The sequence below is a fragment of the Sturnira hondurensis genome, unplaced genomic scaffold, assembly GCF_014824575.4.
Source record: "Sturnira hondurensis isolate 20B ecotype Veracruz unplaced genomic scaffold, ASM1482457v3 Scaffold0005563, whole genome shotgun sequence".
NCBI classification, from domain to species: domain Eukaryota; kingdom Metazoa; phylum Chordata; class Mammalia; order Chiroptera; family Phyllostomidae; genus Sturnira; species Sturnira hondurensis.
This window is the reverse complement of record NW_028078194.1, coordinates 5,497,565-5,520,854: the sequence shown is the minus strand read 5'-3', so window position 1 is coordinate 5,520,854 and position 23,290 is coordinate 5,497,565. Positions and strand designations below refer to the sequence as shown.

At 41.2% G+C, this 23,290-nt stretch overlaps 1 protein-coding gene across 2 annotated transcripts in view; it reads right to left on the bottom strand.

Annotated features, from left to right (window-relative positions):
* PLCE1 (phospholipase C epsilon 1) overlaps nucleotides 1-23,290 on the bottom strand; it is a 343,613-nt gene that overhangs the window by 40,201 nt on the left and 280,122 nt on the right. For both annotated transcript variants that reach the window (XM_037047396.1, XM_037047397.1), the window contains 8 exons: nucleotides 21,382-21,504; nucleotides 21,160-21,296; nucleotides 18,935-19,173; nucleotides 17,197-17,258; nucleotides 16,948-17,113; nucleotides 14,224-14,331; nucleotides 12,645-12,761; nucleotides 9,585-9,743 (listed from right to left, as the gene is read on the bottom strand). In XM_037047396.1, the coding sequence (XP_036903291.1) occupies nucleotides 9,585-9,743; nucleotides 12,645-12,761; nucleotides 14,224-14,331; nucleotides 16,948-17,113; nucleotides 17,197-17,258; nucleotides 18,935-19,173; nucleotides 21,160-21,296; nucleotides 21,382-21,504 (1,111 nt within the window). The remainder of the gene's footprint in view (nucleotides 1-9,584; nucleotides 9,744-12,644; nucleotides 12,762-14,223; nucleotides 14,332-16,947; nucleotides 17,114-17,196; nucleotides 17,259-18,934; nucleotides 19,174-21,159; nucleotides 21,297-21,381; nucleotides 21,505-23,290) is intronic.

Genomic DNA, 23,290 nt, shown 5'->3' with positions numbered 1-23,290 from the left:
TCTTCTTAAAATAGTATCAAAGACCTTTGACCTTAAGAAAAATGTTAGAATCTCTATGAATGGAGAGACCAAAAGAATTGCTGTTGGTTTAAATAAAGTTTTCTCTATAGGCTTTATCTAAATCATTAATCAGATTAACAAAATAGGCTTAGAAACTTTTCAAAAACTTCCTATGTGCTGTTTGGGACGTCACGTGCCTCTATCTATATTTGACTAGAATTACTGTGAGGGGATATCACGGGACACAAGAATAAATATAGGTCTGGACAACTAACATAGAAAATAATTGGGGATTGAGCATGGGCCTGCGAACTGGATGATCGTGGTTCGATTCCCAGTCAGGGCACATGCTTGGGTTGCAGGCCAGTTTCCGGCAGGGGCCAGTTCCCTGCAGGGGATGCACAAGAAGCAACCATACATTGATGTTTCTCTTCCTCTCTCCTTCCCTTCCCCTCTAAAGATAAATAAATAAAATTTTTTAAAAAGAAAATAATTGGAAATACAGGAAAATTTATATGTGTGTATATAATTTTTACACATGTAAACATATACAAGTGTGCATCTACAAAAATATTTATAAAAGTGGGCAAAAGTAGGTTTACAGTTACATTGTGATATTTTGAGTTAATAAAGCTACTGTAATAATCATAACCTGCATGTCTTTTTCCACATGAACAACTTAAACCTAGTTTTGCCCATCCCTGTACATTTCTATGTCCTTTGCTCAATATCTATACGTCTTTCATAATGATACAAGTACATGCATAAAATGCTAATATTAGATGTAAATACAGCAGGATTCTTGACCTGTTTTTGTGGCACAGGCCCCTCTGGCAGTCTGGTAAGGTAGGATCTCTTCTCAGAATAACATTTAAAAGCATAACATCAAATATATAAGATTACAAAGGAAAAAAAGAATGTTGAATAACAGTTATCAAATATTGATAAAACAAAATTGTACAATAGGAACGTGTTTCTTTTCTTTTTAAAATACATTTTATTAATTATGCCATTACAGGTGTTCTAATTCCCCCCTTCATTCCCCTCCACCCTGCACACCCCTACCCCACCATTCCCCCTTCTTTAGTTTATGTCCACGTGTTTCAAGTTCTTTAGATTCTATATTTCCCATACTATTCTTGCCCTGCCCCCTATCTATTTTCTAGCTACCATCTATGCTACTTATTCTCTGTACCTTTTCCCCATTCTCCTCCTCCCACTCCCCTATTGCTAACTCTCCATGTGATCTTCATTTCTATGGTTCTGCTCCTGATCTAGCTGTCCTCTTGGTTTGCTTTTGTTTTAGATGTGGTTGTTAATAACTATGAGTTTGCTGTCCTTTCACTGTTCATATTTTTTATCTTCTTTTTTCTTAGATAAGTCCCTTTAACATTTCATATAATAAGGGCTTGGTGATGATGAACTCCTTGAATTTGATCTGAGAAGCACATTATCTGTCCTTCCATTCTAAATGAAAGCTTTGCTAGATAGAGCAATCTTGGTTGTAGGTCTTTGGATTTCAAAACTTGGAATACTTCTTTCTAGCCCCTTCTTGCCTGTAAGGTCTCTTTTGAGAAATCAGCTGACAGTCTGATGGGAAGTCCTTTGTAGGTGACTGTCCCCTTATCTCTTGCTGCTTTAGGACTCTCTCCTTCATTTTAGTCTTGGCTAATGTAATTATGATGTGCCTTGGTGTGTTCCTCCATGTATCCAACTTCTTTGGGACTCTCTGAGCTTCCTGGACTTCCTGGAAGTCTATTTCCTTTGCCAGATTGGGGAAGTTCTTCTTTATTATTTGTTCAAATAAGTTTTCCACTCGTGGCTGTTTCTTTCCCCCTTCTGGTACCCCCATAATTTGCATGTTGGAACATTTAAAGATGTCCTGGAGGTTCCTAAGCCTCTCCTCATTTTTTAAATTCTTGTTACTTCATATTTTTCTGTTTGGTCATTTTTTTCTTCCTTCTGGTCCATTCCCTTGATTTGAGTCCCAGTTTCCTTTCCATCACTATTGGTTTCCCGTACATTTCCCTTCATTTCAATTACTTTAGCCTTCATTTGTTCCTCTAATTTGTGACTAAAATCAACCAGTTCTGTGAGCATCCTGATCACCAGTATTTTGAACTGTGCATCTGATAGGTTGGCTATTTCTTGGTCACTTAGAATTATAGGCTCTGGGACTTTGAGTTCTTCTTGAGCCATATTTTGTCTGTTCGCACCTGTTATTTATAAGGAGCGGAGCCCTAGGTGTTCACCAGGGCGGGGTAACTCAGTCCCTGGGTTGTGACGCTGTATGTGGAGACAGGGTCAAAGAGGGGCAATGGCAGTCCCCTCTGCTGCATCCCACCACTGGGGCCTGCGCGGTCTATCTCATTGCTCGCTCCTTCGCTGGTTTATCTGTGCGTGAATGTGTGACTGTGGTCAGCCTGCTGCCGTGCACCCTCACTGAGTCTGCCTGTTGCTACCCCACACCTGGGATCCGCCCATGGCTGCCTGCGCACCTGGGTGTAGGGGATCTTTTCTGCCCCACGCTGCTCTGTTGCTGGCTCCGCCCCTCTTACCGGTCTGCCTGAATGGTTTGCTGTTGTTGGACTTCTGTTTAGTTCAATTTTCTGTGTTTTGGCTACGTTTTTGTTACTGAAACTTTGTTGACTTTAAACTTGGTTGTGAGAGTAGGCACAGTGATTCCACCTACACCTCCATCTTGGTGGAAGTCCCAGGAATGTGTGTTTCTTTATTAACACAATAAAACCATATATAATGGTAGGCCAAGTAACATTTTTGAAATAGTGATGAGTACACATAATTCTTGGAGATATTAGCAACAACTGGGATATACTATGAAAAACCTGCTATTTCTGTTGGTGACAAAGACACAGGCACTGCCAACATCACTGTGATTTCTTCCCTATATTTATAATCCAAGGAAATGCTAAATTTCAACTACAGGTTAGTGAAAATAAAGATGTACATTTCTTTTTTCATAGAAGCTCAATGAACCCCTGAGTTTTATTTCTGGATATTACCAAGGTTAAACATTATTTTAATACAGGTTGTTTGGGACTTTGGAATTATGCATATTTTAAAATAAGTCTCTATTCCCTAAAATTCTTGAATTGTGGTCATATTACCTTTATCATAAAAATGTGTACATAAGGAAGATACTGCTTAGGCTGTGTTTATATCTATACCCACTCTGCATAACTGAATATTGTCCAGGCAGCAATTCCTCAAAGTGGGTTTGTGGAACACTGGCTGTTATGTAAAAACTGACAATTAACAGTAACCACAAAACACAAGGAAGTTTGGAAACAGCAGCTTAAACAACCTGGAACACATTCCTACTACGGAGCTTCACATGGCTTTTACTTAATATGCTGTAGGGCATCATGATTCGTCAAAGATTTCGAGTACAGCACTTCCCATGCTTATTTAATCAGGGAATTTTAAATTTTTTTCAGAGTGTCTCATAGGATTAGTGTTCTTCAAAGCTTCAGGGAATGTTTTCAAGGCACAAGTGAGATACAAATGCAAGTGTATTTGTCATGGATAAAAGAAGGGCCTCCAAGCAGCAAGCATTCAAGGTAGAGCCAACTGGAATGATGATGCAAAGAGCCCGGCTGGCCCACTGGTGGAAGAAGGTGAGAACTGTATGCTTGGAGAGGTGCCACGCAAAGACTCAGTGACTAGCAAATGTCAGAAAGTGAGTGCCAAGGTCCTTAGATGCCCTCATACTTCCACCAGTGCAAGAAGTATGGGTGAGGTGGTCAAATGGACAGCCAAGAGCAGACATCCCTATTCTCTCCCATGCCCTACTTATTCTGAGGCAGAACAACAGGACACTAGCCCTTGAATGAAAGCTATTCAGAGACAGGTCAGGGGTTAGAGTGAGGGGCAGATGAGGAGATGGGTCTTTGCAGGAGCCATGTATTACTATGCTCTGTTCCCTCAGAACCTAACATAGTGCCTACCATCTAGTGTGAACTAGTGGGTTGGAGTTCAGGAGGCCAAGGTCAGACAGAATATAGGAGATCTGGTGAGGTGTAGATAGGGAAGCTTAGTAAGAGTCTTAGCAAGGGCTTGAGGTAGAGGAGGGATTCAAAGATACCCCTCTGAGTCAGTCTATCCTTGCTGAGGGTAAGTTACTTGCATGGAAATGGCCCAGGCCTTCTGACTTAGGGGCTGGGTCTGAGCACACTGTAGCTCTAGACATTTATTCGGCCAATGTGGTGTGAGTAGACTACCAGGTACATACCCATAACCTGCCAGGTAACTGAAAGACCTCACTGGTATGACTGCCAACACTCCCTGGGAAATCAGGTTGGAAGTGGTCTTAAAAAACTGGAAATGGGATTACTTTGTTCCATTTTTCCAAAAGGAGAAAGAGGTAAATTGTGGAAATTATACAGCAGGAAAGCACCAAGTTACCTGACAAAATTTCAGATGAGATTGCTAATTAGTTGGTTTTAAGAACACAGGAAATGAAGAGGTGGTTAAGAAGAGTTAGCGTGATTTTATTGATAAACCTCCGGGTTTTTTGTATAAGGTAACTCACTTTGTTGGAAATAACAGATAAACAATGTTTCCAAACTTCCAGGAGCATAAGGATTATTTTTAAATAAACAGATTACCAGGGCTTCCTTGAAAATTCTGACCTCATTGGGCAGATTCCAGACCTAAGCATCTTTGTTTTTAGAAAATTGTTCTGGTGATTCTCATCAGTGTATCCTGACTTCTGAGTTGTGTTTGAAAAGGTCTTCCCTCAGGACCTGAATCTGAATCCTGACTCTGCTACTAGGAGCTGGGTGGCTTTGAGAAAGACACATAAATGTCTAGGCAAGCCCCAGTTTTCTATTCTGTAAAGAGGTTGAAGGCGACTCTGGAGAAATGTGGGCTGCAGGAGATGGGAGCACCAGCCAGGACAGATAAGCACTAAACTTTGGTGAGGTTCTGTGAGAAGGACCACCGCGCTCTCTACTTGGCAGCCTGGCTCAAGGGCAACCTGGGATGAAGACACAATTTGAAAAAAACTGCCAATAAATACATCGATGATAGATGTCAAAATTCACAAAGAACCTTGCATGCTGCAATAACATACCAACATCGAGGAGAATGAACTTAACAGAGGTAAATGTGAGGCCCCTGCACACGAAAGGTTAAAATGAACTGTGAACCTGGAAAATGGGGAGACTAGGCCTAAGAACAGTTCCTGTGAAAATAACTGAACTCTTCCTGTTTTCCACAAACTCAATAGGAGCCTGGTGCACATTAAAGATTTTGTATTTTTATTTTTTGAGGTGTTCTCACATTTTATTTAATTTTTAAAATATATCATTAAAGAATTTTTAAAATGAAGAGTAGTTCTAGGCCGCATTAATGGAGGTATAAAGTTCAAATTAAGAGAAGTAACTGTTTCACTGTCCTCATGCTGTCAGACTCAGCTCTGGAAATCACATTTTAAGACTGGCAAATTCAAGAATATCTGCAAATTCAAGAATACCCACAAATTTAAGACCACCCAAAACATTCTTAATGAAAAGGGAAGACTCTGAGCAGCCATATCCTGTCAGGGACAGTTGACACAACGAGAATGTTTAGCTTGGAGGAGAGAGAGCTGGTGGGGAGACACATGCTAGCTTTCTAGATATGCAATTAGTCCGTGCAGCTGCAGAGGGAAGAAGCACTGCCAACGAGTAGGAGGAACAGGAAGGAAGATTTGGGCTCAACATGAAGGAGACTTCCGAAACAACACGATCTATTCATCAGCAGAGTGGAGGCTGCAGAACAACTGCAAGTGACCGTGTGCAGGATGGGGAAGGCAACAGCCCCAAGAACCTTCAAACACATCTCGACAACCACAGAGGTATGCACAGGGCAGCTGTAGTTGCTGGGTAAAGAGAACAGCACAGAGGAACAGTGTTGTAGAGGAAAAAGCTCCCAGTGCTGGGCAGTGAATCAATGATGCAGCATTTGAGGAGGGCCAGACATCAGAGAACACAGGCTAATATTGTACAGCTGACCCTTGAACAACACAGGGGTTATGGGTGCTGACTTCCTGTACAGTTGAAATCCGAGTATAACTTCTGATGTTCCAAAAAGTTAACTACTAACTGCCTACCGTTGACGGGAGACCTTACCAATAACATAAACAGCCAGTTAACATATGTATTTTTGTATTATATATGTATCATGTACTGTATTCTTACAGTAAAGCTAGAAGGAAATGTGATTAAAAAATCATAAGGAAAAGAAAACATGTTTACAGTATTAATTGGAAAAATCTACATATAAATGGACTCACAAAGTTCAAACCCGTGTTGTCTAAGGGTCAGCTGTAGTCGAGTGACTTTATAATGTAGCCTCTGGAACCGAAGTAAATCCCAGGCCTTCTGAAGCAGTTCTGAGAGTGAATATCTGAACAAATGCAGACCTAGCAGAAGTCGCAAACCAGTGGCCCTCAGGGCCAATTTCACCTCTGGACTAGATGTGTTTGGCTGGTGCAGTGTTTTACAAAGAATGTAAACTTCTCTGTTCATTTACGAGGGCGTGCATGATCCACTCCTGTCCCCACCACTTCCAACTGTCACATACACTGTCCATCTGGCTCCTCGTATTTTCTTGTTTCTTGACTGGCCCCTGAAGGTGGCTGATTTGTAACTCCTGGCCTAGAGCTGTGTGTAATCTTCAAACAAGGTAACATGCACCTCTATGGTATACAAAGACTTCTAGAGATATGCAAGTACACACACTTAAAAAACAATTTCTAGATTCAAGATTTCAACATCTATGTGTACTTTTTTTTAATAAAATATTTTATTTATTTATGTTTAGAGAGAGGGGAAGGGAGGGAGAGAGAGAGGGAGAGAAACATCAGTGTGTGGTTGCCTCTCACACATCCCCTACTGGGGACCTGGCCTGCAACACAGGCATGTGCCCTGACTGGGAATCCAACCGGCAACACTTTGGTTCGCTGTGCTAGAATACAGTGCTATGTGTACTCTTAAAAACATGCTTGCCTAAGAACAAGTTTATGGTTGGCTAGTTCTTCCTTCCCATATTCTTTTCATAATTGCTCTTCTCCTACTTTACAAAAGAAAATATAACTCTCACTTATCAATCAACAACCTTACGATGATGCTTGAGATGAGGTGACAGTTGAGGACTGGAGCTCCTGAAAGTGTCTTGAGAAACTCAAAGAAGGGAGTATCTTATTTCATCCAGGTCCCAAACACATTCAAGGCTCCATGTCTTGTCTGTGTGTCTGTCAGCCTGTCTATCTATCCATCTACCTATCTTCCTTCCCTTCCCTTCCTGCTTTAGTTTGTCTGTCCATCCATCCGTCCATCATAAAATTAAAATTCAAAAGTAAGATAGTCATCACAGGAATGATAATACAATACTTACCTGAATTAAAAAAAATAAAGTAACACTTTTTTCTGACCAAACATAAGTCTGGCTGACTGGGCCCATTTACTTGACAATGAGGACTGTTTCTGTACATTATATTTGTATATAATTTATGAATAATAAATAATATATCTGAACATATATTCTTTGTAACTACATTTGTGGTACAACTTTTTTTTTAAATTATTTTTTTAAAGATTTTATATATTTATTTATCTTTAGAGGAGAAGGAGAGAGGGAGAGAAACATCAATGTATGGTTGCCATTTGTGTGTCCCCTGCTGGGAGTTGGCCTGCAGGGAACTGGACTACAACCCAGGCATGTGCCCTGACTGGGAATCGAGCCGCGATCCTCTGGTTCGCAGGCCCGCGCTCAATGTGGTACAACTTTTAATGTCACCTGATAAATGTATGAGGCGGAAAGTGTATGAAAGAGGTACGTAGTCTTAAAAATTCTTTTAAGGGATACTTGAGCACAAAAAAAAATCAATGACCATAAATCTAGAGGATCCATGATAATCCTGAGCTGCTCTAGCCAGGGAAACCTGATCAGTAGGGATCGGCTGGGCTGGATCTGCTGGGGTCCTTTCTGGTCAGAAGGATAAGTGTAAAGACGATGGAACCTCTGGCTTCACCTTCCCTCCTGACCCTGAGGGAAGCAGTTGGGCTGTTGGTGAATCACTGAGGTTACCAGGTGTTAAAACATAAGCCCCTAACTCAGCCTGGACAGTGGGCCACCTGGTCTTATTGTGGGTGAGTTGGACAATCTGAGAACACCCTGGTACTTTTTGGAACAGCAGATAACAGCATGCTCCAAGGGGACCCTGGGAGAAGCACTAACATTCTAGAATGGCAAGAAACACTGGACATGGAGGCTGCAAAGTGGGTTAGCAAATGTTTACGGAGCAGTCTGCATCCTGACAGGGGTCTTGTGATTCATTTGGACAGAGATTTTGTGGGACTTTAGTGTCAGGAGAGTCCTTTGAGGTTAGCCACCATAACATTCTCATTTTACAGATAAAGAAACAGAGGCCAGAGACATTGTTCCATGGTCACATGGTGAGTTTCTGAAAGAGCCAGTGGCTAGAACCTGGTATCTCAGCTCCCTGCTTAGTGCTCTTTCTCTGATATCATGTGACACATACGAGCTGTACAAATTAGAGCTTTTTTAGGATTGCTTCAAATTGACTACTGAACTAGGTCACAGTGGATACTTGACTCAATTCGACTTGACATTTTTACTAAGGACTTAGGACAAATTTGTTGGGCTCATAATTATAAAAGACTCCTCCCTTCTGCTGAATTCTGTTTTCTGGAAACCACTAACATGGGACTGGAGCAGGGCCTGGAGACTTGGAGATGATGGCACAGAAGGAAATGACATCCAGAGGCACAGTCTAGTTCTAGCTCAGGACCGTCCCTGCTGCTGGAGCTGCCTCGTTCCACTCCCGCGGGGCACTGAGGTTGCTGTAGCAACTTGTGGCTGCTGTAAGTTTCAAAAGTGGTGTTTTAGGGCCAACAGTGCCCTCCTAAATAGGACAAAGCGTTTTGGCAGCTGTCATTCTGCGGGAAAATAAGTGCAACCTGGCATATGGACTCAGTGGTCTTGGACTAGACCTTTTTTAGGGACCCTTGGGCTCGGGGCCTTCCTACACAGGTGGGATCGTGGTGCTTGGGGTGCAGATCTCCATGGGTGAGTCAGGCATGTGAGTTCCTTGGAGTCCACAAGCCACAGTGATACCCTGTGCCAAATGCCATGCTGGGACCGTAGGGCTATTGCTACTAGGATTCCACTCTGACCTCAGGGTCACAGTCCCAGGTTCAGATAGTCTCCCGAGAGAAGGCTCTCCCTACAGGGGATTCTGGCAGCTGCCATGGGATTGACAGCTGTGAAGTCCAGGTCCAGAGACAAGAGTCAGACATTGTCCCACTCAGAATAAATTTAATAACAAGTACATTCTACAAGGGAGCTCGATTTCACAAAATAAAATTTTAGGTGAATGGGATGAGCATACTTATCGATCTATAAAATGGAAAGTCAAATATTAAGTCTATCATTCAAAGAAACTCAATCTTCAAATCCTGATTTTCCAGCAGGTCATCTGGAAGCTCAGAATGACATTCATTTCTTTGTTCTGGGCCCATAGCATACCAATAACCTCTTTAGCAGGAGAAGAGTACCTTTTGCTTTAAGATATCCACCGGCGTCTGATGAGCTTTTAGCTTCTTGTTTTTAAGAAGCACCTTCCTTCTAAGTTGGTCAGGTGAAGGAAGCATGGGGTCATCTGAGAAATCACTCTCAAATAAGAATTTAGCCACCAGTTTTTCTCCAAACACAGTCTAAAAAGAATAAAGAAAACACAGAGCCAGTGCCTTTTGTCTAAATTTCAATTATTGTAGTCCAGTGACTTGTTTTTAAAATCCTAGGAAGAAGAAGTAGGAAAAAGGGTGTATCTTACTGGGAGGGAGGGAGGTGGTTAGAAGGAGGGAGGTCTGGGCCATTCTTCGGATGGGGCAGCTCTGACTCTTTAGGGAGGATGATGCTCTGAGGTCTAGTGCAGTAAAGCAAACAGAGACTCATTTAGAAGCTGTGGTTTGTAGCGCATGGCCCATTCCAGGCGTGGGTAAGAAGTCAAACGGATAGAAAACTTGAAGTGAGTATGGAGCAGGGACCCAGCTGAAAGGTAACGGGAGAGTTTGCCATCTGGTAGAGAGAACCACACACACCATCTCACAAGGACTTTGACACTTGGACTCCAAAGTGGAAGGTGTGTCCTTCCAGGAGGGGCAGCAGGGGCAGGCACAGGGTGATCCACTGGAGTGAGCGGAGGAAATACAGCAATTTCTATTTTTAGTTATTCTTAATTAAAAAGGAACAAAAACGGAAGCTTATTAATGTTTCGTGTGTGGATTGGAAATGGCTCCCTCACTCAGTCTGTAAGGCAGAATCAGTCTGTATGTCAGGGGCTGTTCATGAAGGTCCCTGAGGGACAAGGAGAAATCTCCTGATTCAGAAGATGTAAAATGGCAGAAATAATGAAGCATATTCAATCGCATCAAAACTTTAGAAAATAAATAAATAATAAAGTCACTTTAAAATTTTTTTTATGAAAGCCAAAGGTTTTTCTACCATCAATAAGTAACAGTATTTAAAAGTTATTTTTTTAGTTTATCTTTCCTGTCATTCCCTTTTGCATTCTACTTTTTACATGTTTTAAACAATATACAAAATATGTTAGTAAGTAGGATATGTAAATAATTTAGAAATAAATCAAACACACAATATGAATACATGTTTTAGTGTTTTACTGTTAGGAGTACATCATCAAAAAAGTTTAGAGACTATTCTTCCAAATGATGGCAAAGGGAGGACATTAAGAAAGGCTAATCAGTTTTACTGGCACTAGTGGTTGAGAAATTTCCTGCAGGCTGTGTCCCTCCCTCCCACTGAGAGACCTGTTTCCACAAATGCCTCTGCCAGTGGAGGAAGGGGAAAGTCTAATGAAATATTTGCTCCTAGAACTGGACAGCTATGTGCAAAAAAATGAAACTTGAACAGCAACTTATACCATACACCAAAATAAATTCAAGGTGGATAAAAGACTTAAATGTAAGCCATGACACCATTAAAATCCTAGAGGAGAACATAGTCAGGAAAATCTCAGATATTTTACGCAGCAACATTTTTACTGATATGTCCCCTAGAGCAAGGGACATAAAGGAAAGAATAAACAAATGGGATATCATCAAAATTAAAAGCTTCTGCATGGCTAAAGAAAACAGTATTAAGATAAAAAGAGAACCAACTGTATGGGAAAACATGTTTGCCAATGATACCTCAGACAAAGGTTTAATCTCCAAAATATACAAAGAACTCACACGACTCCACTCTAAGAAGACAAGCAATCCAATTAAAAAATGGGGAAAGGACTTGAACAGATACTTTGCCAAGGAGGACATACAGAGGATCCAGAGACACATGAAGAGATGCTCAATATCACTTGCTACCAGAGAGATGCAAATTAAAACCACAATGAGATACCACTTTACACCAGTCAGAATGGCCATCATAAACAAAGCAACAAACAACAAATGTTGGAGAGGTTGTGGGGAAAAGGGGACCCTAGTTCACTGTTGGTAGGATTGCAGACTGGTACAACCATTGTGGAAAACAGTATGGAATTTTCTAAGAAAACTAAAAATAAATATGCCTTTTGACCCAGCAATTCCACTGTTAGGAGTATATTCTAAGAACCCTGAAACACCAATCCAAAAGAACCTATGCACCCTGATGTTCATAGGAGCACAATTTATAATAGCCAAGAGTTGGAAGCAAAGTAGGTGCCCATCAGTAAATGAATGGATCAAAAAACTACGGTGCATTTACACAATGGAATTCTATGCAGCAGAAAGAAAGAAGGAGCTACTACCCTTTGCAACATCATGGATGGAACTGGAAAGCATTATGGTGAGTGAAATAAACCAGGCAGTGAAAGACAAATACCATATGATCTCACCTTTAACAGGAAGCTAAACAACAAAACAAACAAGCAAGCAAAATATAACCAAAGACACTGAAATACAGAACAGGCTGACAGGGACCAGAGGGGAGAGGGGAGAAAATTTCAGGGGAAAAGGGGAAGGGTTCACAGGAACAAGTATAAAGGACACATGGACAAAAACTAAGGGGGGTGGGGAATGGGAGGGAGGTGGAGAGCACTGCGGGGGGGGGGGTTGGGATGGGAGTAAAAGACAGAAAACTGTATTTGAACAATAATTAAGTAAAAAAAAATTTGCTCCTAAATCTGCATTATAGATTCCTTGTATAGGAAGAAGGGTTCAGTGTTAACATAGCAAGTGGTGTGGCTAGTCTGAGCTCTTTGCCACATTTTGCATCTGTGGTGTGGGCCATGAGACGATTATTCACCCTGAGATATTTCGGCTTTTGTATAAATGGCGGACAGGGAACATCCTGTCTTGTGGTTCCAGAAGCAGTGGAGAGTTAGCCTCTCCTTATCTCTGAAGGAGACCTCAGAACAATGCTTCTATTACTCCAGCTGAAAAGACGGACTGTCATGGAAAGCCCAAGCTTCCAGGATACCCCCATTTCTCAGGTCTGAGAGACCCTAAACTGTACATGCTTCACGGCTGAGGTCCAGGTGTAGTGTGGCCCATGGAAGATTCACATAGAACTCAACAGTAATGGCAAGACAAAGGCCAAGATACCATCCTGACTCTTACCTTGAAAATTTCTGCCATTTTTCGTTGCTGAGGCAATGAACAGTGGTTCTCAATCGATATGATGATTGGCAGGTCAGAGTTGATGAAGGCACTGCGATCAATGGCTTCAACCACTTCCTATGAGAGACGAAACAGCTCATTAGAGTCTGTTTTACTAGATATTTCATTAGATATCTGTCCAGGATGTCAGAGGGCCAGGTACTTATAGCTTCAGAAAGCATCTAAATTATTGTTTTCAGAAGACTGGCCAAAGTGGTTTTTGTATTTTCAAATTAAGCAAGAGAATAAGGCTATTTTCCATAAAGCCATTACACTGATCATATTGAGTTCTGTTCACTACTATACAGAACAGTTATCAGCATGGTGAATTTAACAAATCAATATATGTATATTGTACATACAGTAGGTAAAATATACTGTTTTAGTTACAGCATCAAAAATAGTAGGCATACAATACTTTTCTGCTCTCAAGGAGTTTATAATCTATTTGGGGCAACAATAGTCAGAGATCACATATATTTATGTGCATGTAGAAAGATGATTATCAACTTCTCGTCCCCTCAGTGTAAAGCACAAGAATTTTAAGAGGGTTGAACAGGAAAATGAATTAAAGACAAAATGTGTTTTAGCCATCATCTCCAATTATGACAGAAATGACAGTATTCTTTCTCTTCACATTTTTTATTGTTGTTCAAGTACAGTTATCTCCATTTTCCCCTCACCACTTCCCCCACACCCCAGCCATCCCCATCTCCCTCCCTTGATCCTACCCCCGCTTTGGTTTTGTCCAGGTGTCCTTTATACATGTTCCTTGACAACCCTTCCCCCTTCTCCTCCCATTATCCCCTCCCTACTCCCTTCTGGTTACTGTCGGTTTATTCTTTACTTCAATGTCTCTGGTTCTATTTTGCTTGTTTGTTTGTTTTGTTGATTAGGTTCCACTTACAGGTGAGATCATATGGTATTTGTCTTTCACTGCTTGGCTTAAGAAATAACAATATTCTTTCCCAGGCAAGCCACAGTTCATAGAAAAAAGATATTACATAGCCAAAGACTCTCTGAATGAGGATAGTAATTACACAATGAACTAACAAACTACTTAGAATTTGAAATAATGAGCCAATGAGACCAGTCTTCCTGGGTGACTAGTTCCCCAAGTAGAACCAATTCTCAACACTTTATGAGGTTAATTATTGAATCATCTCTTAATACATGCTATCCTCTGTTAGCAGGACACCATGACAAATGACCTTTAATTCGTACAGCACAGGAACAGCACCTGAATTTCATATATATCATCGTATGATGTAAATATTACAACAATAGTGTTATTATGTGAAAACTAGTTAAGGTAGTGATAACTAAACTTTGGTTGAATGAGAATCTAATGAGTTCTAGGTCAATTCCCAGAAAAGTGACCATGTGTGAATCTTACACAATACTGTAAACAATTCTGTGGGGTCTTTATAGGACAAGAACCTCTGACCTAAGGTATCATTTGATAGAGTCACTGATTTAAATGACAAATGAAGATAATGACTGTTTATGAGTTGGTTTAAACTAAGTTATGAAGCATTACCTTGAAGGGGATCTTGGTTGTCAGTGTGTGTCCATGATAAATGATGGGCATCCCATCATCTCCATCCCAGCAGTCCAACTCTACACTCCTGCAGCCTTGCAGGAGGACCTGTGTGATCAAGGTAGAAATCCACCCCGGATGAGCAAATGGTGATAAGGTCTCCAATTAAATCCAGCACATGATTCTGTATACCAGTGTTCACATTCAGGACTAAAGCAGAAGGAAATGCGATCTAAAATGAATATTGCTTCTTGGCCAAAGGCCACAATGAATCAGAACAGATTAAGTTGGAAAGAGTCCTTACCAGAGCTGAATACCACTGGAAAGTAAAATTTGATAGGAAAAGCATTTGACCATTGTCCCAGCAACTCTTGCCCCTCAAGGGACCTATATATACATGGCACATGCTGAAATGAGAGAGCCAGGCTGGAGTTCTATTTAGGCAGCTGTCAGTGGAGGTGATGCCAGAGGGCAGAGGAAATGCGGCCACTGATTCCTTAATTAACTGTCCAGACATTTCTATAAAGCCAATCAGGATCAAACTTTCCATTTAGATCCAAATTCTGCCACTGGCTAATATATTTGCTCTGAACATAGAGCATGTAAGACAGGGGTGTCAAACTCATTTTCACTGGGAGCCACATCAGCCTTGCCTTTGCCTTCAAAGGGTCGAATGTATTTCAACTCCCTAACAGTTAAGGAGTAGTTACATTTACACTGCCCTAAAATTACATTCGGCCCTTTGTCCTCGAATTACATTCGGCCCTTACATCAGTTTTACAGCCCTGATGTAAGAAGAGTATATAAGCAAGGAGTTACCAAGGATTTGCCTTGTTGTCTAATCCTAGAACAGCTTCTAGAGCAGGGATGGCAATAATCCATAAACTCACCTCTCCCATACCCTTAGCAGACATCAGCAATCAATCACAGCACACTTGCTCCCTAAGCTTTGGTATGTCATCTCACAACCTCTTCAGCAAGGTGCTTCAGCAAACCCTACCAATGAAGTAGATGAAGTGATACCTCTTTGCTGTCCTGGATCTTGAGTTGGAAGCAGAGTTCCTGACATGGGTGTGGGGGGTGTAGCTCAGTAATGTTTACTTGTAGCAATCTCTTCCTCCATAAGATCTATTTGTAGACTATCTTTTAAGAAAGTCTTGAAAGGGTATTGAGTGAGTAACTTGCACCAAGAGCAGAATATATCTGCAAATGGGCCAAGCCGCTGCCTTAAGAATCCACATAATTATGTCATAGCACTTCAATACTGGGGGTTAGTGGCCACTAGAGTTTCTGCAACAAAACTCAGGTAGTGGAATCCCTCTTATTTTATTATTTTTGTAGTGAAATATTCTCTAGATTCTTCCCATTGCACATCAGGCAGCATTCAATCTTCCTGGGTGACCAAACTTCCCAGCTGGAAGCCATTCTCTGGCCTAGAATCCCAGGGTTATCAGTTTCTCCCTACAGCTAGGGTTTCTAGAGGTACATTGTTTGAGGCTGCAAATTGCTGTGTGGATGACAGTGAAACACAAGGTTGCTCCATCTGTGTGGTGTGCCTGTCACACCGGGAAGCACGTCCACCTTAATGTCTCTATGAATGGCTAGAAAGGAAAAAACAGAGCTGGAAATTCCAGGTGAAAACAGGGTTTTTCTCAGTTCTGTTCTATCCCATAGAGTAACATTAGGAGGTAATTAGAAGAGCTGAGGAAGAGAGTGGTAAGAAATAAAATTAAAGGAAGGCTCATACTAGGTTTAATCACATCTGTAAATCTATTTGAGGGGCTTTTGTACCTATTCAAAAGCTGTAGCAATCTCTACTTGGGTTGTAATGTTAACAAGTTAAAAAAAAACTCTTTAAAATCAAATAGGGAAGTGAAGTAGGAATAAAATCTAATTGGCCTTTGCTTGTTTTCTTGGGAGAGATTCTCTCTCTCTCCCTTAACTTTTTGCTCCTGAGAACAATGGATTTCAAACTTCTTTAACCTTGGAATTCTCCATGCGGATGCAGGGCCAATATGTACAGCACAACATTCTTGTACGAGTTCCGAAAACAGGCAGCAGACACTAGGAATTTGCAGGCAATATAACCAGGAGGCAATTGACATTCAGACCGTTGATAGTTGGATGTATAGGTCAAAAGGATGTGCTTTCTTTCTAGTCCAGAGAACCTACTGAGTTTCCAAGAACATCCCCTTGAATTAAGTGTGGGGACAGAGCCTACAGTCTGTGCAGATTTTTTTCTTAAGTTGGTTACCATAGGGATGGACTGCTTGTGTAACAAATTGCAAAGCAAAACAACCAATACTTTGGGAATAACTTCATAGAGAGCTGCATTTTCTACTATGCTTTCCCACTACAATATATTGATTTATTTAGCATTTAGGGAAATGATTAGATCACTTTCCCATGGGAAAATCTAATTTTAGTAGGAGTAGGTCAGACTAACTAGGATCTAAAAGCTATGAGTCTCAAATAAATACTTCTGTTTCTTTGGTTGCCCAGAATAAAGGTTAAGTATAGATAGTGGGAAAAAAGAAAACAAAAAGAAGGAAAGAAAACAACTGTATGTACATAGGCTGTTTTCCCACACACCATACTTCCTAACATTTCACATGTAGCAGTTCCTAAGTTCTTCGCAGGAGTTTGGGGTCAGGCTTTTGTGACTTTGGGGGTTATGTAAATAAGGTCTAAAGATGACCACATTCCAAGTGGAATTCTCAGTACCTGGCTGTAGAGTTCAACGGAGGATTCTCCTTTGAGCTGATGGCCCGTGAGGTAGGTATTGTGTGAAGATTCAATGTAATAGTAGGACAGGGGCAGCTGCAATTCTTTAATGTTCTCCTGTGATTCATCATTTTTTGAGGCAAAATTATCTTTATCCATCAGAAACCTAGGAGGGAACAAATTTTCTTAGGATTGCAGGGGAAAAACACATACTTTTAAATGATGGACAAAAGATATTTTAAAAGTTACCTTGCAAATCCTTCAAATGACATCAGGCCCTGGTGACACATACTAATGCTAGGCTCAAACTTCTGCAAGGGATACAAAAAGAGTGTTTTTTAGGTAAGGGAAACTAAGAGGAAGAAAAAAAAGCCACCACATCATTTTTAAAGCTGTTCTGTTTTCATCAGGAAACACCTAAACCAAATATTTGAACTAATTTAGTTACGTAGTGGTAAGATGTAGTTTTTTAGTCCAAAAGAAAACATTTGTTATAAGCGAGTTTATTATACAAGGCATATTTATATAAGAGAACAAGGAGAGCAAAAGAAAAGATTAGGCTGATTGATATGAAAACAACTGGTATCGGTTTATTCGGGTGAAAAGGGGATAATAATAGCAGCTCCCATAGAGCCAGTGAGAGGTGGCTCTAGACGATGCCCATAGAACACGTCGCATGGTGCTTGTACTCAGTAATGTTACAGTGAGCACTCAGCATGCGAGAATAATCTTACATTTTAAATATTTCCAGTGATTAAATCCAATCGCCGGAGAGCTAATCCACTGATTCTCAATCCACTGATTCTCAATCCACTGAAAAGGGAGACTGAAAACCTAAACTAATTCTGCTGCCTGTGCCGCAGCCACACCGAACCCCCTCAGGCCCCCGTCTCCTACCTACTCTAGTTGCAGCCGTCACCGTATCTTGCCTGAATTACGTATGAAAGCTTCCTGCCAGCCTCTCTGCTTCCGCTCCTTCCCTAGCACAGTTCATTCTCCAGTGGTCAGAGTGACCTCTTACAAACAGCAATCAAGGCGTGTGACTTACTTCCCTGCTCAAAAATTTCCATTAGCTTCCCGTTTCTTATGGACGTCAGTCAAGCTCCTTCTGTGGCCCAAATGCCTACATGGTTGGGCCCCTGCCTACCTGTCTGAAATCATGTCTGCCCTCGTTCCTCTGGCTTATGTGGCAACCATGACACAGCTTTTTATTGTTTCTCATAAACCCCGAGCTCGCTCCTGCCTTGGTCTTTGAGCTTGCTGCTCCCTGTCTGGAAAGTTCCTTCCTCAGACATTCAACAGCTTACTCACTCGGAGCCCAAGCGTCCCCCCACTGTCAGCCCAAGTGTCCCCTCTGGCACTACTCTGTCCGTTTATGCTGTTCAGTACTTTCCAGAACCCACTATTACCTGAAGTTACATTATATAGGTTGGGCAGAAGTCGGTTTACAGTTGTTCATATGGAAAATAATGCAATAATTAATAAATAATAATACAAGAATAAACTGTGTGCTTCACATACACCCAACTGTAAACCCACTTCTGCCCCTGCCTATATCTTTATTTATTTACTGTTTGCCTCACCCGCTTGAATGTAAGCTGCAGTGAGGGCCAGAACTTGATCTTATTTACTGCTTTTTTCCCAAGACCTAAACAGAGCCAGGCCCGTAGTAGGAGCTGACAAATATTGGTTAAATGATCAGAGAGACTGAAAACCTAGACTACTAATTCTATTGCATGTGCTAGAACAACAAGAAGGAATCATGTACTGACTGCTTATCATAGACCCTGAGTAACTGAAGGCTTGGGACCTATGTTAATTATATGTTAAATAAGAACTCATGTATGTGGTATTAAAAAAAACCCCTTCTATTTCTGCCCCAAACTTAAGAGTCTTTGAAAAGAAGTATAGAAAGAGTACATATTTAGCAGAAAATAACTAGAATAGTCACGTTTTACACATGCATGCACAAGGAAGAGGTACATACCTGGATGATGCTGAGGATTTCATCATACGTGCAGTGTTCTCCTTGGCAATTCACTAGGAAGTCGTTGAGCTGCAGTATGCCAACCCCAAATATGCCCAGGGATGTGCTCTCGACCCCAGTGCCGTTTGTCACGATGCTTGCAGCAGCAATGGCGTCAGAGATCTGCCTCTGGCTGTCTGACAGCTGCTGTTTACTCTTAATGAACAACCCCAAATCCGAGACATTTCTGGTCAACAAATCTGAAACGGAACCACCCACAGAACATGGACAAACTAGCCAGCATCTTTCACAAAGTTCATCTGGGAGATAATGGTGTTGTGGCTTTATTAAGCTGGAGAAATTCTTTACTAATCTGTCTAGCAAAGCCATCACACTCAGTGCTTACTCCTAACTTCACAAAGTAGAAGAATATAAAAGGAATCAACTAATAAATAAAAGGAACTAAGAGAGAGCCAGATAGATGAACTTGAAAGCCCACGAGCTTTGGTATTAGAGGGGAACTGAATGTACATTCACTCGGAGAATTTGAACTTCGGTTTTTGAGAATAACTTACATTTTTATATTTTCAGAGACTAAAGATGGCCCTTTAAAATGATAGTTTTTCTGTACTTTAAAAGCATAACTATAAATATTTGTGTGCAGGTTTCTGTGTGAACGTAAGTCTTCATTTCAGTAAATACCAAGGAGTGCAGTTGCCAGATGGAATGGTAAGAGTATGACTAGTTTTGTAAGAAACTGCCCAACTCCCTCCCAGAGTGGCTGCACCACCTTACATTCCCACCAGCGAGGCTCCAGCTGCTCTGCGCTGACACTAGCTTTGGTGTGGCCACTCATTTTAATTCCAGCCACTCTGGAAGGCAGTCTGGCAGCTTCCCACGGAGCTAAACATAGGCTTATTACACGAGCCAGCAATTGTGTTCCTTGGTGTTTACCCAGATGAGGTGAAAACTTGTATGTACATTAAAACCTACACACAATATTCACAGCAGCTTTATTTACAATTGCTAAAACTTGGAAGCAATCAGAAAGTCCTTCCACAGGTTAATGAACAATGGTGCTAAATCCATACAATGGAATATTATTCAGCTATACAAGGAAATGAACTACTGAGCCATGAAAAGACATAGTGAAACCTCAAATGTGTACTGCTAAGTGAAAGAAGCCTGTCTGAAAAGGCTGCATATTGTATGATCCTAAGTATATGACATTCTGGAAAAGGCAAAACTATGAAGACTATAATAAAAAAAACCCCAGTGGTTGCCAGGGGCTCAGAAGAAGGGTGGATGGGGTTTTTAGGGCAGTGAAGCTATTCTGTATAATACTGTAAAGGTGGGTACATGTCACTATATTTATGTCAAAGCCCACAGAATGGGCAACACAAACAGTGAACACTATGTAAACTATGGACTTCAGTTAACAATAATATATCAGTATTGGCTTCCTGAAACAAATATGCAAGATACTAATAATAGGGGAAACTGTGTGTGGGGGGGAGTATAGGTGAAATCTGTGCTTTTCACTCTTTTCTGTAAATCTAATACTGCTCTAAGAAAAACCTATTAAATTTTTAAAAAGTGTCACAGGTTGACTAACCTATAGTCATGCGCCTATCTGAGGACTGAAGTTGAAAAGGGTTAATATTCTTAGCATTAAAGCAACTGCATAAAAGAGGACAGCTTTTTTGCTTTTTTGTGTTTATATTTTCCAGCAAGAACGGAAGAGAAAGGTTATAGCCTTTAAAATGCATAAGGGGTGCTGGCGTGGGTGGGGGTGGTGAGTGGGGTAGAACTAGACATTCTGGTTTACATACTTGGGAAAACGTCCTGGATGCTGAGGCCATTAAGACTCTCACTGTTAAAGTGTAGGCAACTCCCAGCCTGAGGCTGAGCACCCACCTGCCTGCAGGCAGGGGAGAGACTGGTGGTTCTCACCTGGGACATGCCGCACACCCAATGGACATTCGAACTGAGCAGGAAAGGGTTTTTGGCTGCCAGAATAACTGGAGGGCTCTGTTGGTTACATATCCTGAAATACGTGACAGACCTACATGTCCTTGTCTCAAATGCCAATGACACCTTGAAAAAATTCTTCATGTGCTTTGCCATGCCCCAGGTAACAGCACACCACGTATGACAGGCTAAAGGTTTGTGTGATAGGCTCTCTAATCCTGTTTTTTTTTAAGATAGAAAGGTCTCCAAGAGGAAGATTAAACTGTTACCCAGACCTAGGTCAGGCTGCAGACCGCTGGTGTTTTCGTCAATGGTCAGGTTGGTGTAGAGTGGGGTGGACTCGGAGCCCAGTCGGTTGCAGGGCACGGCGTAGAGGTCAAAGAGATCTTTCAGGTCTTTGCGGCTCCTTACACTGGGCGAGGAATGAGAACACCCCCCTGTTAGTACTGCTGCAAAAATGTGGAACTGAGAAAGGGTAAGAAGAAAGCACACTGTACCTGAAGGATTTGAACAGCTCAACAAATTCAACGAAGCTCATGTTACTGTCGGAAACCATGAAGCTCTGAAAGCCCCTCATTCCTCCTTTGATGCGCCCGTGCCAGCTGCTGCTGCTCCAAGCACTGCAACAAAGACATGGCCTTGACGGGCAGAACGAGGCCCCTTCTGCCACTCTGCCCTAACGGACGCTCTCTGGTTAGCAACAGGACCAGAAAGATGGACTGCACGTCATAGGGTGGAGGCTATTTTCATTGCTCTCAGAACTAATCTATATTATGTCAGAGATAAAACGCTATACACTGAAACCACTTCATGTTCGCAGTCTATTCAATAAGGGTATAAAGTTGCGGTTAATATACTTCTACTAATCAAAACAGTTCTTTGAAATCACAGGTTAATTGGAGGAAAATGTAAATAAATTCAGTGTCTTTGAAGAAAAGTCATTTTAAAAAAAGAACCCCAAATCACTGTTAGAACCTGAAGAAAATTATGCATGTTTCCCCCTATATTCCGAATTACAGAAATGAATTTAAGAAGAATATCTTGAATGTATCAGCGTGTTCTCTTTTTCCTTTTTTTAAGCAGTTCTTAGATGAAAACAGGGAAGGGTTTTTATACTAATGGAAAATGTGAGTCAGAAAAATATTAAGAATGGCAATAAGCCAACTCTATCTAGGATCATATTTGCACCTGCCAAGAATGTATCCATTCAATATAAAAATATCAGTTAACTAGATGAAAAAATTCAGGCTGGTTATTTCACAACATTTTTTCACTTTCTACACTGATTCCCTGACAGGACAGTATGAGAAATGTTTTGGCTGGTTGTTCGCCAAATCGGTGAACAGGATCTTTCTTCTTCTTTCATTTTTATTTTTGTCTTTTATTTTTCATTTTAGAAATATTTTGATATATAAGAAAGTATAGAGAATATTGTAATGAACCCTATTTACTCTCAATCCTGCTAATAATGGTTACTCATGGAAAATTATTTTGTGTTGACATCTGAGGTTCAGAATATTACAAAAGGCTAGATTTATATTATTTTGAGGGAAAAATTATAGAGCACCCCCCCACCCCCACACACACACAGGAAACAGAGGGTGGAGTTGCAGGAAGAGGAAGAAGGCCCTGGGAAGTGGTTTATCATTTGCATTTAAACAAGTAATTCCCTGTCCTCCTTCTAGTCCCCAGTTCAGCCATGGTCTGTAGGCACCCACTTCCTCTGACTCTAGGAAACTCCATCCGTCCACTCTTTCCCTCAGTCTAGCTTTCTCCTAGAACAGCATCTGGGCTGACTTTTCTTCTCCTGCCTTGTCTTTTCCTTCTGTTTTAGAATGCTTGGTGGGCTGTGGTCCTTGGCCTCCTGTGAGGCCCTGTGGTCTTGCATCTGACATGTTAGTTTCTCTACTTCTACCTCTTAACTAGAGTTTCCTCCATTATTCTGACCTTCCTTCTCCTGTTCGTAAATGATTGAAAAAAAGGGGAAAGCTACTGAATCCCAGGTACTTGGCTATTTTATTTACCTGGGATGCTGTACAGGCTGAAATATAATATATAGAATTGTGATTCTTTGTAGCTTTTAACTGTGTTACACACCTAAACTTAAAGAAAAGTTGCAAGAGTGACACAAAGAATTCCCATGTACCCTTGACCCAGTTTTACCAAGTACAGAGTTCTCAATGTACAAAGCATGAATTATGATGTTCATTATTCACGGTGTGAAAGAATGCTCCCTTTAAAAGATGATTTGCTGTGGTGTGTGTGTAATTAATGTTTCCAAAGCCAATGTCTGCATAGACCCACTTTTCTCTCCCTGACAAACGGGAGTGCCCGTTTATCTTGGATCTGTCTGGAATCTCTGCATTTCGGAAACTTCAGGGTGGGGTTGAAGAAAACCGTGTGGCA